Source organism: Barbus barbus, assembly GCF_936440315.1.
Source record: "Barbus barbus genome assembly, chromosome: 9".
NCBI classification, from domain to species: domain Eukaryota; kingdom Metazoa; phylum Chordata; class Actinopteri; order Cypriniformes; family Cyprinidae; genus Barbus; species Barbus barbus.
Window position 1 is genome coordinate 13,988,324 of NC_136737.1, and position 14,610 is coordinate 14,002,933.

Here is a 14,610-nt window from a genome sequence, read left to right on the forward strand (position 1 = left end):
CTAGGGGTGTGACAATAAACTTAGCTCATAAAATAAGACAAAATACAGCGACTTGGTTCACTAGAATGAGAGAATATTTTAATCCTATTTTTAAGAAATTTTCAATGGCAAAACATTTGTCTTTTAACCACAAAACAATGCAGTTGTATTTTGAAATGCTTTAACTGATCTAGGGCCATAACTAACAATTATTTTGGTAATCAATAAATCTACTGATTATTTTGACAATTGAGTAATCTGATCATTTTTAGTAATAAAAAAAACCTAAGTGAAAAACAGGCTTTAATATGACTATATTTATATATAAACTAACGATGAGGCAATCATAATTGGTTCAAATAAAGTATCAAATCCAAGTAATTACATGGTTTTATTGAACAAAACTGTTCAAATGTATAATATGCCTAATTGCCTATATATAATATGAATATGCCAACTTAAGTACTCAAGTTTCATTTTCAAGCGTTATTCAATGACGTTTAAATCCATTTAACACAAGCGACTTTTTTGAAATCGCGATGTACAACAAATCGCATGTTTAGAAATGTTGATGTATTCTCCTGTGTTGGCATATGTATGTAAATGATTTACATTACAAATCTACACAGATAACACACACTGTTTTCCAAGATGAACGTTAAGCAACCCAAACTCCAGCATATGCTGAGGAAGAGTTTGTGGACTGAGCTGCTGCGATGGAGATGTGCTTCACGCTTGGAAATGACAACAGTGCAACACAAAGCGCGTTAGACTTTATATGCATTCCCAAATGAAACCCAAACGAACAGCACATGCAATAAAAGACCGAGCAATATAATGCAAGCTGAAATATCGCGAGATCTCGTACGCTCCCAAAAGCCGGGAGAAACGGTAATAATTAACACACGCAGCATTGTTAATTTTGCGTGAAAATATTGTTTTTATCGAAAACTAATATGAACACTAATTTCATGTATACTGCCTTTTAAAATGTCAAGTACTTTTCAAGTACCTTTTCATAAATATGGCTGTTTTCAAGGGTTTTCCAGGACTTAAATTTCAAAAAGTCAAAATCAAGTACTTCAAGCACTTTAAGCACCTTGCACGAACCCTGGAATAGAGAGATTGCACTGTGGAAACCAGTTGTCCACAGTATGAATTAATTAATTTAATTTGAATATTTCTTTTTAACATTATTTTTGTGTATTTTTGAAATTTATTCATCCAAAAAATATAAAATTTATACAATTAATAAAAAAAATAATAATAATTAAAACAAAAATCCATTTAAATCTATACAAATGAGGTGATATCTTTAGGATCATTTTTTATCTTTTTGCATAACACAGAATGCCAAATTGTATGAAATTTATGATCCTTTCCTTTTGACTATTCAGTTTTAACAGGAAGCACTAAATAACACAATATATAACACACATATTGCTCACACAATATGCAATCATAACATCTATTAATTATTTTCTTTCTTTATTTCTGTGCTACAAAAGCAGGTCGTCACATCAGCAGTTACCATGGGCCCCTTGCGCTCAATTTCTGTCTCTCAGCTAAAAATACAGAGTGCTTCTGCAGCAGTAAACCATTGCCGTTTCAATGTTTGTAAGTGCTGTGCTCATGCATGGCACTGCTGACCACTGGTTCTGCTGTACTGAAACTCAGACATGCTGAGAAAGGCCTTAATTAATGGAAATAAGTGTGTGTTTGTGTGTTGGAGGTGTGCGTGGTAAGCCAGTCGGGGGATGGTTTATTCCAGTGTCACCTTGACCCCTGATGCAGAGATACAGCTCAATTAAACAGGATTGGCCCCACGGCACTGCTTTCATCTACTGCCTGTGAGATCTGCAAAACACGCACACACACGGGGCCACATTCACTGGATCCAATAACATCCATATGGAGCGCTTTTCACTTCCTTCTGCCACCAAAACCGCTAATGACCTTAACCAAAATATACCAAAGAACGCAATGAAACAAATGAAGAAAGAAGAATTGATTCCTCCAGGCTGTATTGTTTCTTCTGTGGTTCCTAATTGCTGTTCAAGGCTTCTGTTTCCAAAACACTTTAAATCATTATCCAGAGATCTATAAAACTGGCCTCAGATCAGTGGTAGAACATGAAACAGAATCAACATGAAACAGCATTCGCAACCATTTTACTCCCATAATGTAGCGTGTTTGCAAGTGAAATACGATATTCAACGATTTAATAAGATTGATTTTCCTTTGCGCCTTTTTCTGCTGCAGGCAACAATGAAAACTACTTTCCCACTGAATCCTTCACCTCAAATTTTGCAGTTACGTTGGATGAATCCATTGGATGGTGCTGTGGAGACGCGCCATCCGTATATTTAGTAATTTCTTATTTTTATTAAAAAAAGTAGTCCTACTACATTATTTACTTTTAAGCTTTTTTTAGAACACATATTTCATTTAAGTTTTATTTAGAAATGTCATTTAAAAACACTTACACCGTTACAAAAAAATTAATGAATGAACAAACAAATGAATGAATGGGCATTCCCTAACAATGTACTTTTAAATGGTTCTTATTACTTTATTTAAAATTATGTAATTATGTTAATTTTCTCATTTTTATTTATATTTTTTTTTTTATTAGGACATGCTGCTCAGTTAATTTTCACATACATTTTATTTTAGTGATTGCTTTTATAATTATTTTTATTAATAAATTACTTTTAAATATTTAAATAAATATTTTATTTATTATTTCACTTTTATTTAAAAATGTAAAAGAATCCTTGAACTAAATCTACTGTTAAAAAACAAATCTTTTGGATGTCACTGAAATATTTTTTTTTTATTTTTTTTTTTTAATAAATTTACTTCATTAAACTTTTACTTTTTGCTTTAAAAATTCATTTTTTTACATTTTCTAATTAACATAACTATCCTATTTTATTTTTTACCTATCATATTTTATTTAAAAATGTAATTTAAAAGAACATCAGTAAGGTAAATAAATTAAAAAAGCACTATATCATTCACAATCCGTAATGAGCGGTTAAATTAGAAACTTAATGAAGTCTGAAGAATAACAACTTTCATTTTTTCCTCTCAAACTCAAATGATGCATAAAACCAAGCAAGTTAAAATGGCTAGTCGGTTTACCTGCAAAAGCCTTGGAGATGTGCTCCTTCTTCCACTCCCACGGTTGATCGTATTCGTCAGCGGGCCTCTCGTCATCCTGCGGCAGACTGCTCTCCCTCCCCTCCTCAGGCAGATCCGGCTGCCCTGGGACGCGCTCCTCATATGGGGTGTCATAAAGCTGGACCTCCCCTCTCGCCCAGCCTCCTGCTCCACCACCAGCTCTCCTCTGCAGCTCTGCAACATCAAACAAACCAGTTATGAACTTTCCCTAAATTAGATGTTATAAAGCCATCCAAAATGTAGATGAGTTTGTTTTTTATCAGAACAGATTTAGAGAAGTTTAGCATTACATGATGTGCTCACCAACAAATCCTCTTACAGTGAATGGGTGCCGTCAGAATGAGTGTCCACAGTTGATAAAAACATCACAATAATCAACACCCCTCCAGTCCATTAATTAACAGAGGTTCCATCACCATGCTTAATCTGTTAAAAACATCTTGATGGATTTGTTTCTCACAAACACACAGCTTTTGCTTCATAAAATGTTAATTGAGGACTGGAGTTACTTGTGGACTCTCATTCTGACGGCACCCATTCACTCCAGAGGATCCACTGGTGAGCAAGTGATGTAAAACTAAATTTCTCCAAATCTATTCCAATGAAAAAACAAACAAACTTCATCTATATTTTGGATGTCCTGACAGTAAGTTTATCAAATTTGTCAAAGTTTATCAAAGCTGATTCAGGCATCTTCTAGAAGTTTCATTGTGGTATGTGTTCATTAAAACGGTGTGAGACAGGCCGCGCTGTTAAATAAAGACATAACAATAAATCGATATGTTCCCTGGGCTCCACAGCTGGGCTCCCTCGCCTGGGCCACATTAATTATGAAAATGTCTGGTGAAGAGTGGCGGGGTATGAATCTGAAGGAGAGACAAATTGTGTTTGCACAGCTTGCCATGCAGCTTCATACGGGAGAGCTTAACAAAGAGGGAAAGAGATGCGAGTGTGTGCGTGGGCGCAGACCCAGTCCAATCTCAAGGACTGGGGTCTCTCATCTCTTCTAATGGGCATTTTCATTTCCATTATCATACCTCTTAAATGACAAGCACCAAACAACAGGATGTCTGAATGACCTTCAAGTGCTTTTCAGTAAAAATAACAGTCGGTTAAAAGCCTATATGAAAAGAACTGCAACTACAAAATGTTTTTAGGAATATCATGTTTTCATTTTAGCTCAAGTTTGCTTGCTAAACTTTTGACTTGAATCAGAGTGAGCTAACGAGACAGAGGTATTAAAATTCTGACTGATACCAATACAGTTCTGGCCAATACCGATAAACCGATAATTATTTATCCGATAAATTATATTAAAATTCAAAGGTCATTTTCAAAAATCCATAATAGGGGCACTTTAATATTTTCAATTAGATTTTATTTATATATTTTCAATTTCATTTTAATTTTAGTAATTGAAGTACTTTAACTTATTTCAGTTAGGGGAGCATTTCTAGCTTTAGTAAAATAACAACACTGGCATGCACAATTAAATTTCCAATTTTAATCAATACAATAAATGAAAATAATTTTAATATCGGTTAAAAACCTATATGGAAGCAATATATTGTGCAAACACTGTATTTACATGTAATAAAGAACACAAATGTTGTTGTGCTTCAGCGTTGTATAGAAATCAGAACATTCCCTTAATCTTTTCATCCCTAAACGCTAATTTACAAAGACATTCATGAATCAGTCCCTTGAGTTTCATTCGGCGAACAGTCCAGGCATTAAAAATTATGAAAAGCGTGAAGCCAAACAGACCAGACATGGGACAGACTCCCTGGAAAGGAATACTGGCATAGACGTGTGCTTCAATGACAAATAAAAGAAAGAAAGAAAGAAAGAAAGAAAGAAAGAAAGAAAGAAAGAAAGAAAGAAAGAAAGAGAAAAAGAAAGAGAAAAAGAGAAAAAGAAAGAAAAAGAAAGAAAGAAAGAAAGAAAGAAAGAAAGAAAGAAAGAAGGACGGAGGAGAAATCAAGCAGGCGTACAGTAACAAGAGAAAGACAAACTTTAACCTTCACACATCCTGCTTCTATTGGGCTCCTTAGCCGTCTCCATAGCGACAAAGAGGCGGCCCTGAGGGACAGACCCTGAGGTGGAGGGAGAGGGAGAGCTATGGGAGTGTGTGTTGATGTTAAGCGTTTGTGACGCGCGAGAGAGGGGCTGCTAGTTTCCCCCGTACCTGAGAATTGATGGAGAATGAGAGAAGAGATTAACCTGTAGAGATGGACTGAAAATTAAATGAGGCTGCCTTGAAGGCAAGACTGATCTGAGGAGAAATTAAGGTGGATGCTGGGGTCCTACGGCAAGAAAATACAACGCAATTCCCTGAAAATATCTAGGGAACGCATCACATTTCAGCTGTGTTCCAAAACCTAGCAAAGTTTGTCTACATAGACAGCTACCGTCTAAGTGGTTGTTCACACACAGCACCTATTTATATTTTACTGCGATGCCTTCTCATTGTTTTCTATGCAACTATGTATACTACTGCGCTCACAACTTTTGCAGCATCTTGCACGACACAATATCCTAACAAGATGACACTCAAGTTAAAATTAGGTAAACTTTTAAAAAACATCTTGCTTTGTGTAAATGCCCCTTAAGTTAACATCCTCACTCAAATGAAACATCACAAGCGATTGATTTGCAGTAGCGAAATAGTACAAATGGGAGTCATGTTAGCACATTGCTAAGCTAATGCTAGTCATGACACTCTAAGTAGTAAAGAAAATACAAATACCAGGTACAACATTTAAGTTTTAGTTATATTGAATTAATTAACTGACACATTGAATACGAATTAAATTGTGTCCAGAAGAGTTAGCATTAGCGGTTTTCAGCCATTGGTTGCCTGAGGAAATTCTGTAATGGTTTTTCAGAATATAACAGTTTTCGTGAGTGAAATAAAGTTGTGTTATGTTATATAACAAATTAAAGTCACTGAAGTCATACCTCCGACATAAATTTCGAAGCAGTTGTGTCTTTTAAAATGCTGGCTGCTAACAAGTCGCTAAATATGGACTACAGCTACGATAAAGATCTGAGTTTACATACTTAAAAATGCAAGTTGCTAACATGGTTGCCCGATTTGTTAAGTAAACATGCTCTAAATTGACATTTTGCTATGCTGGTTAAAAGCCCATTTCAAATTAACCGCAATTACAAATTGCTACGCCAACATATTCCTCTAAAAAAATAAATAAACTAACTGAAATTCTGCTTCCATTTTAGCTAAAAGATAGCTTGTTAAACTGTGGCCTTGAATCAGCAGATAATGTGAAATTGGGAAGCATCGGTATTAAAATCATGGTCGATAAATATAAACCGATAGTTATTTAACCTATAACTAACAATGTTTAAGTTATATTCCATTTTTATAGAATAAATTATATTGTCTGAACACATTAAAACACTAAAAACTAACAAGTCATTTTGATACAAGTGAAATTCGCCATCACAAAATTACAGTATACAATACAGTATAAAAAATGAATATTCATTTTCAGTTAACAGTGCTATTAAATTATAAAATTAGTGTTTTTTAACCTTAATTTTAAGTGAGCATTAGATGACAACAAAGGTAATCTTAATGTAAAAACAGGAGAAATTAGGTCAACTGTGGTATGACTGTGTCATTCACACAGTGGAACAAAACCAAATATGAAAGTCTCTTGAGCTAATGCTAACTACAGACCCCATTTTCTCATAAATCAAAAAGCACTATTCTAAAGCCCATTGGAAATTCCTGAGGGAACCCATAGCAAATTAGCCTTCCTGGCCAGCAACCTGACGTCATGACTAAACAACTCTGCATGAGATAGTTATAATCGTCCTTTCTCTGGACTCTGCTGGTACCAGCAATGCATTGTGGGCCTGCTTCAACTCCAAACGATGCATGCAATGCTGCCTTAAGATTTGGCTAGGTTTCTTAGAAAACAGTAAAATGTTTTGGAACAGTCTTCCCTGATGAGGTCTTAAAATGTCTAGGTTTTAAAGAATGAAGCTCTCAAATCAGCAACTGAGAAGGGCAAAGTTCAACATTTTGTAAGGAATAAAACAATGGATCAGATTACATGAATATAAAACTAATCTGTGAGACTCAGCAGTGAGTCACTATCTGACAGCACTGGATGTCTGGGGAGTCACTGAGAAAGACACACTCATACTTCATTCTCTCCATTTGACTCAAAGGGCAAACCAGATTCTCCTGGGCTATTGGAACACACACCGAAAGAAACAGGACAAAGTCTGACTGACCAGTTATCACTTTCTGGGCCTCGTAGGGCTCCATGTAGCCATTGTTCTCAGGAGTGATCGGGCCTTGAGCTGTTTCGGGACGTGGGTCCAAACGAGCATCGAATGGGTCAGAGTAGTCGGTATCTCCCATGACTGGAGCTGAAGGAACCACCTGAAACAAGAACAAAGTTATATGATGATCTTCAACCAGAAGTGGGAACACAAGAAATCCCTTTTATTTGGTGCAACAAATTGAAGATTATGTCAGTTTGCTGAGGAACAAATGAAGGGAAATAATTTCACATAATTATGAGGCAAAAATAAAAACTTGTATGCTGTGTATTTCACAGTAAGTCGCAGCAACGTGTTCATTTACACGTGAGCAGCTCATGATCCAATGTTTCAGTGTCTCAGAGCAGCGCAGTTCAAACAAACTCCATCTCTGTGAGTTTGCATCTCTTATAACATTAATTTGGGAACACAACACGCAACCATCTTTAACTTGTAATGAGAAATGCAGGGGTGATAGTAGAAAAAAATCCTGAGCCTGAACTTTTTTCCCTGGGAGGTAAGCGGGCCCCTAAGCCAAGATATATGCCCTGATCAACATAATTGGCAAGCGGGATCCAGGGGTGTGCTCCCCTGGGAGAACATTTTGATAAATAGTCCCTTAAATGATAGATTCTGGTGACTTTTGTGGATATAAATGGACATCATTCAGACATGAGATGAACAAACCCAATACAAGCCTATATTACAGTAGCATCTTTGTGTAGAGCACCAGAGCTCCTGGGACCCTGGTAGGCCTGTTCATTAATCCGTCCCTGCTTTTAACTAGTCACTTTTACCTGCATACTTATTGCTTGTATAGCATACTGAGACTACAGATACTACAGCCATACCAAGAAAGGTCAGTGGGTGGCAATTATAATACTCCAAAGTAAACTACTTACCGATTAGTAGCCTAACCATTGACTCAAGGGCATGAACAAGGAGATATTCATTTTTCTGCTAAATATGCACCATTTTAAATATTTTTTGAAACAGTTACAGTGCAACAAAACCGTATGTAATACAACACTCAATTTGTTTATTCAAAACCATTTGCTATTAAGAGAACAATAATTGGCAATAATTTAAAGTGCTTCAAGAACTGAAAAACAGTGAGAAATAAATAAAAATAAGCAAATACAGTTTACTACAAAAAACATTTTTCCCTTTCTTTTCTTTTTGAACAGGTTTTTGGGTTAGCAGAACCTTTCCTTTTCATTTGCATTTGCAACATTAACGTTTTTGCTGGCAAGGTGCTGTGTTTTCACACTGCATCCTCGTCATAAAATCGGACCAGTACATTTAGAATCTTATCCATGCTTTTGTCCGTGGCCTCATCAATGTTAAGTGAAAACATGTTATTCTTAAACTTGTCGGACAGATTTCTTGTAAATTCTGGCGAGATGCCGTGTGTAATAAGATAGCCCGCACGCTGTCTCGAGACAGACAGATGCGTAAAGGCGAGTTTATCCTCCGCTAATTTCTGACACAAAGTGACGAGTGAGCGATTGTAAACGACAGATCAAACTCGGCAATGAAGGAGCAGTGGCGGAGCGGGGGGGGGGGGGGGGTTTGGGGGGTGGCGGCTAATTGGGCTTAAGCCCCGAATGTTTTGTCAAAAGCCCCGAATCTTTTAGGTTTTTTAAAATAACTTCAACTTTGTTTCATTTCCTCTCAGTCTTTCTGACAGGAGCGGCAAAAAATTAAACAAAAGCTCTATTACCGTGCGTGGTGTCGGACGGTACTCCACGCGTCCGCACGAGCGCGAAGGTGAGCGTGGCAAAAATGACGTCATCACTCAGCTTGTATGAATTTGAATTTATATTGAATTTTTTTTTTTTTTTTTTACTGAGTAACTATCATCATTTTCCCAGATAGTGTATAGATTTTTAGGCATTCTATTATCTCAAACAGCCTGAAAAATAGTGCATTTAGCTGACGTAATTGGGAAAAAATCTCCACAGGGGAGCATGCCCCCGGACCCCCCTAGGTTTGGGCTAAGCCCCGAATGTTTACATCGTCTGACTCCGCCCCTGTGAAGGAGCACAAGCGAATTTTTAAATCAGCCACGCGATCGGTCATTGAGGGTCGGATATCTGCTGTGGCCCCCGGCAAACGTGAGGTGTGTTGAATTGCTCGGACAGCTGCTTGATGACTAGGGTCTAACTCGTGCCGTGGCAGCACTTTTTTCCCGCTAGTTCCATAATATTTTCCTTGCACACAAAGTGCAGAAACATGCTCCTGGTTGCCGGAGTTTTTGACACCAGCTTCCAAAGGGCTTTTCGTCTCTACCCACCTCCTCTATCCAAGACCAGCGCCATTTATTCTTTATGCCTTTATCGACAAGTTTGGTGTCTTCCCCTGGCTTCATAAAGTTGCACTCCATGACTTTGGCTACGTTTCACGCTGCCAGTGTGGGAAACACGTCGTAGTGTATGGGGAAACACAAAACAAAATCGCACGTGGAGTGACTGCTGAATCAATCTGGTTGGCCAAAACCCAAGACCAGCCCCTACCTTATTACCGATTGGCTGAAGTAGGCTTACTGGTGTGGTTTAGTGAAAGCGCCTCTCAGATCTTGGGAATTGCCAGATCACGCGAACATTTTTTTTTTCGCAGACACGTAGGCTACGCCGGAAATCCGGCGTGGCGCCGGAGTGCTATCAGGCCTGGAAATGCTTACAAACCAGCTGTTGTCAAGAGAGGAAAGAGAAACTTTAAGAGCTTAATATTTAGACAAAATAAAGTATTTGAACTTTATAGTTGTACTGTAAAATAAAATTATTATATTTTTCTTAATTTCTTAACCCCTTTTCCTTAACTCTTCAGATGTATGACTACTTAACATTTTAATATAATATAATATAATATATAATACACTAAATATACATTTTTGGAAGTTTTGGAAATAAAACATGGATTATTATACGTTTTACAAGAAAATACTATTTCAGTCTTTCTACATTTTACTTGCTGTTTTTCTAATTATTTTTGAAAATTACTAGCAAATTATATAGTAATCTATATGTAAATATTTCTATATTATACACTGTACATTGTTATACACACACACACATTACTCAAATAGTATTTTTTATGTTACATGTAATATAATTTGTATAATATTATCATTATATAATTTCTCATATACACTAAAAATCTTTTTTTAAATTGTACATAAAACAAAGAATTATTGTACGTTTTACAAGAAAATACAATTTCAGTCTTTCTACGTGTTACTTGCCGTTTTTAGTAATTCGTGAAAATTACTAGCAATTTATATATTGATCTATATATTTATTATTTATATGTATATTTATATATTATGTGTATTTATATATTATGTGTGTGTGTGTGTATATATATATATATATATATATATATATATATATATATATATATATATATATATATATAAATAAATGTAATAGTAATTTTTAAAAATGTATTTGCATTATAATTCTTATACTACTACTAATACTATTATTATTATTATTATTATTATTATTATTATTATTATTATTGTTGTTATAATTATATAGTCATATTGATATGCAATCACAAAATGTTGGACCATATTGTGCAGCCCTACAAGCAAGCACAGCATACCTGGACCTTAAAAAATACAAATAAAAATAAAACAGCAGTTTTAAAATCAGAAAATATAAACTTTTACCCCCCCCCCAAATCATGCAGCCCTTGTGTCTTCACATACTTTCAAAACGTGTCCATTCAGCAACAGCACCTCATACAGCGCAAGACATTGAATCCAGCACACTCGCAAAAACATGCTTTTCCTGTGAAGCAGGAGGAGGCAGTGGGGAAGTGTTGATGAGCGTGTTAGGAGGTGCGTTTGTCTCCCATACCAGGCCTGGGAGGAAGCCCTCAATCAGTTGGCACTGGGACAATTACAAAGACGGCCATATGGTCTCTCAAACAAGGGCTTTAGCCAACAGCTCCATGCAGCACCATTCAGCCTGCAAACCACGGCACGCAATAATCTCCCGATTTCCCACCAGGCAAATCGCCCAATTGTCTGGCTGATCTTTAACAAGAATATGAGGACAATAAATCTGAAATGTTCATTAGGAACGCTATAAAAACTTAATTAGGATTATGGTGGAAATTAATGAAGGTTAACAGGGAATAATGCGTAACTGTGCTCGCAAGACAATGCACTTAGAGGGTCGCCATTAAATTGGGATTTAAATCGATGGCGCGGCATTGGCATGGCTGTTATTCAAGCCCAACCAATCAGCTCGCTCATCACTGGTACTGATTACAATCAATGAGACTCCACTGAAGGCTGCTATCTATCTGTGGCCATGTGTGTGTGCGGATTCCTCCGCTGTCTGCCAGTATTAAGTCTCTACTCAATGTCTGATCACAGGACAAACCTTCCTAGCTCTTGTGAGTATTCTCTATGGAACCGCCCCAACCCCACCAGACTAACTAAACTCCATGTATTATTCAAGAGCTTCAGCTGTGGTGGATCAAGGGGTTTTGAAACCTACGGTGCTCTGAGACCCGAAATCTAATGCAGGGTTAACAGAGGGTTTACATGAAAGATCGTTTCACACCGCAAATCACTTGTTTGACAGTTTGTTTTATGTATTTCATCACCTGATGGCTTTAGGTTTCACCAAAACTCCTCAGATCTACAACTTAAGTAGCACGGGAATTAATTGTAGCAATAGCCAAAACATACATTGTATGGGTAAAAATTGTCAATTTTTCTTTTATGCCAAAAATCAAAAGGGTATTAAGTAAAGATCATGTTCCATGAACATATTTAGTAAATTTCCAACCATAAATATATCAAAGCATATTACTAATAAAAAATTAAGAACTTCATTTAAACAACTTCAAAGGCGATTTTCTCAATATTTAGATTTTTTGCACTCTCAGATTCCAGTTTTTCAAATAGTTGTATCTCAAACAAATATTGTCCGATCCTAACAAACCATACATCAATGGAAAGCTTATTTATTCAGCTTTCAGATGATGTAGACATCTCAATTTTGAAAAAATGACTGGTTTTGTTGTCCATGGTCACATATAATATAATTTTTTTCCATATATACATTAAAAATACAAAGTTGTAACTAAAGATTATTTTGCAAAAAAACACTATTTTTATATATATATATAAAAAAATTATTATAACAACACACACACATACATATATATATATATATATATATATATATATATATATATATATATATATATATATATAGTGATTTCAAAAGAAATTATGAATTTATAAAATAATTATAAATTATTTTTAAAGAAACAGCAAATAACATTGAATTGTTTAGCATACTCTAGTCAACATTTGAAGTGGATCAAAAGCTTTCATCAGTGTCCTAAATACAAAGTGTGTTTTTGTCTTAGGACAACTTTTTTGATCCACTTCAAATGTTGACAACTACATAAATATACATACATACATAAGACGTGCATTTATAGTCACCACATGGGAAAATGTTCTCAAAAAACTTGCATAAACACTTCCACATCTCCCATTGGTTGGTCAAACATAGCCCCGCCTCCGAAATCACACCATTGGTTAAGCACATTGTTGTGATGGACTGGTTATATTTAACATCAAGAAAAATGTCAACTTTAAATGTTAAAATTTTACACAATATTTAAGCAAAATTCACTCAAAATGATTTGAAAACAGGAAAATGTACAACTTATTTTTATGTTATTTGTTACTCGTCCAATGCAGATAATATCAAAAGAGAAAAATATTGGCTTTTTTACTGAAGTATTGTAAATAACTCACCGGATCTGTCGGTTCCTCTAAAGACACGGAGCTTAGGAGAATCTTGCTCCGTCCCAGGTCTTGCGAGTCCACCTTTATGAGGCGATGTTTTGGCGACACAACCTTGATATCCAGACTTGAGGATTTCAGAGGAGAGCCGAAGCCCATATGGGACGTTTCAGTCGACCCGTTGCCATTTCTAGCTCTGTTCTCAAAGTCTTCATAAGGGTCTTCAAAGTCAAGGTTCTTCTGTGCACGATACGCCTTCAATATCTCACTCTCGCTGTAGTCTGGTTTTGGCGGTTGCGGGGGAACTCGTTTGCTCCCAAAACTTAAGTAGTCCTTTAACCACTTTGCCATTCTATTCTGTTCAAGAATGTCCAACAGTGAAGGACGCAATGACTAAATATGGTCCTCAAAGAGTCCAATGGTGACCTATAATGAGGTCAGGTATCTAGAATGTGGATGAGATTATATGTTTATCCACAAACTAAGCAGAATACATTGGGAATAATGCACAGAATTCATGTTTCAGTTCAAAGGCACAACTGTGGTCCTCAAACAAGGTCGATCCCGGGATATACCGAGCTGGATTTACAGGTGCTCCATGGACAGCAATGATCTTGATGTTCTCAACACCTCTGCAACAGCAGAAATAAACATTCAGGAATAAGAATAATACATGTGACGGAAAGAAAAATTACTTATTCAGCTAATAATATCCACATTATTAAATCTGAAAAGCATTTTTTCAGTATACATGTTTGAACAGTCTTCTGCTCAATATGATGTCCTACCACAGACCTGTCAGAAAATGATTAGAGATCAACTGCTAAATACAATAGATAGATGAGTTTTTTACTTTTGTAGTCAGTAAAACTGATTTAAAGAGGAGCAGCTGCAACAAGCTGTTTAAGAACAAAAGCAAACAAACTAGAGGATTCGCACGTGCTTCTGATGCGCACAATAAACCATTTCAATTCGACCATAAGACGACATTATTTCACAAAAACCTGACCATTAACATTAAATTTAGATTAAAAACTCATTAAAATGCACAACTCTGTAAGATAACAGCTGAAAACTTCTCTCGTAAACTAAACGTGAACGCGAGTCTGCGATGAACAGTCGCACTTTCAGTCAACGTTAAACATTTCACAGCTGACATGAAGAACACTTCATCTAAAATATGACGGATGGTGATTTGAGATCAAATGAAAAGCTGTTGATGAGACCAAGTTGTGATACTCACGTGTGTGATTTGGAACGTTAAATGATCGTGGAACTCCAGGTGCGGTTCTCGCGAATGTTACAGTGTTGCACGAGGACAACAACGCAGGCGCCAATACTGTGATGAAGAACGTGAGAACAGATGA

At 36.1% G+C, this 14,610-nt stretch overlaps 1 protein-coding gene across 2 annotated transcripts in view; it reads right to left on the reverse strand.

Moving 5' to 3' along the window:
* Positions 1-14,610, reverse strand: part of LOC306875589 (SH2 domain-containing adapter protein F-like) — a 33,731-nt gene that overhangs the window by 19,080 nt on the left and 41 nt on the right. For both annotated transcript variants that reach the window (XM_079426265.1, XM_079426266.1), the window contains exons 1-4: positions 14,487-14,610; positions 13,256-13,875; positions 7,432-7,582; positions 3,127-3,339 (exon numbers count right to left, since the gene is read on the reverse strand). The exon at positions 14,487-14,610 is cut by the window's right edge and continues 41 nt beyond it. In XM_079426265.1, the coding sequence (XP_079282391.1) occupies positions 3,127-3,339; positions 7,432-7,582; positions 13,256-13,594 (703 nt within the window). In that variant the 5' untranslated portion in view covers positions 13,595-13,875; positions 14,487-14,610. The remainder of the gene's footprint in view (positions 1-3,126; positions 3,340-7,431; positions 7,583-13,255; positions 13,876-14,486) is intronic.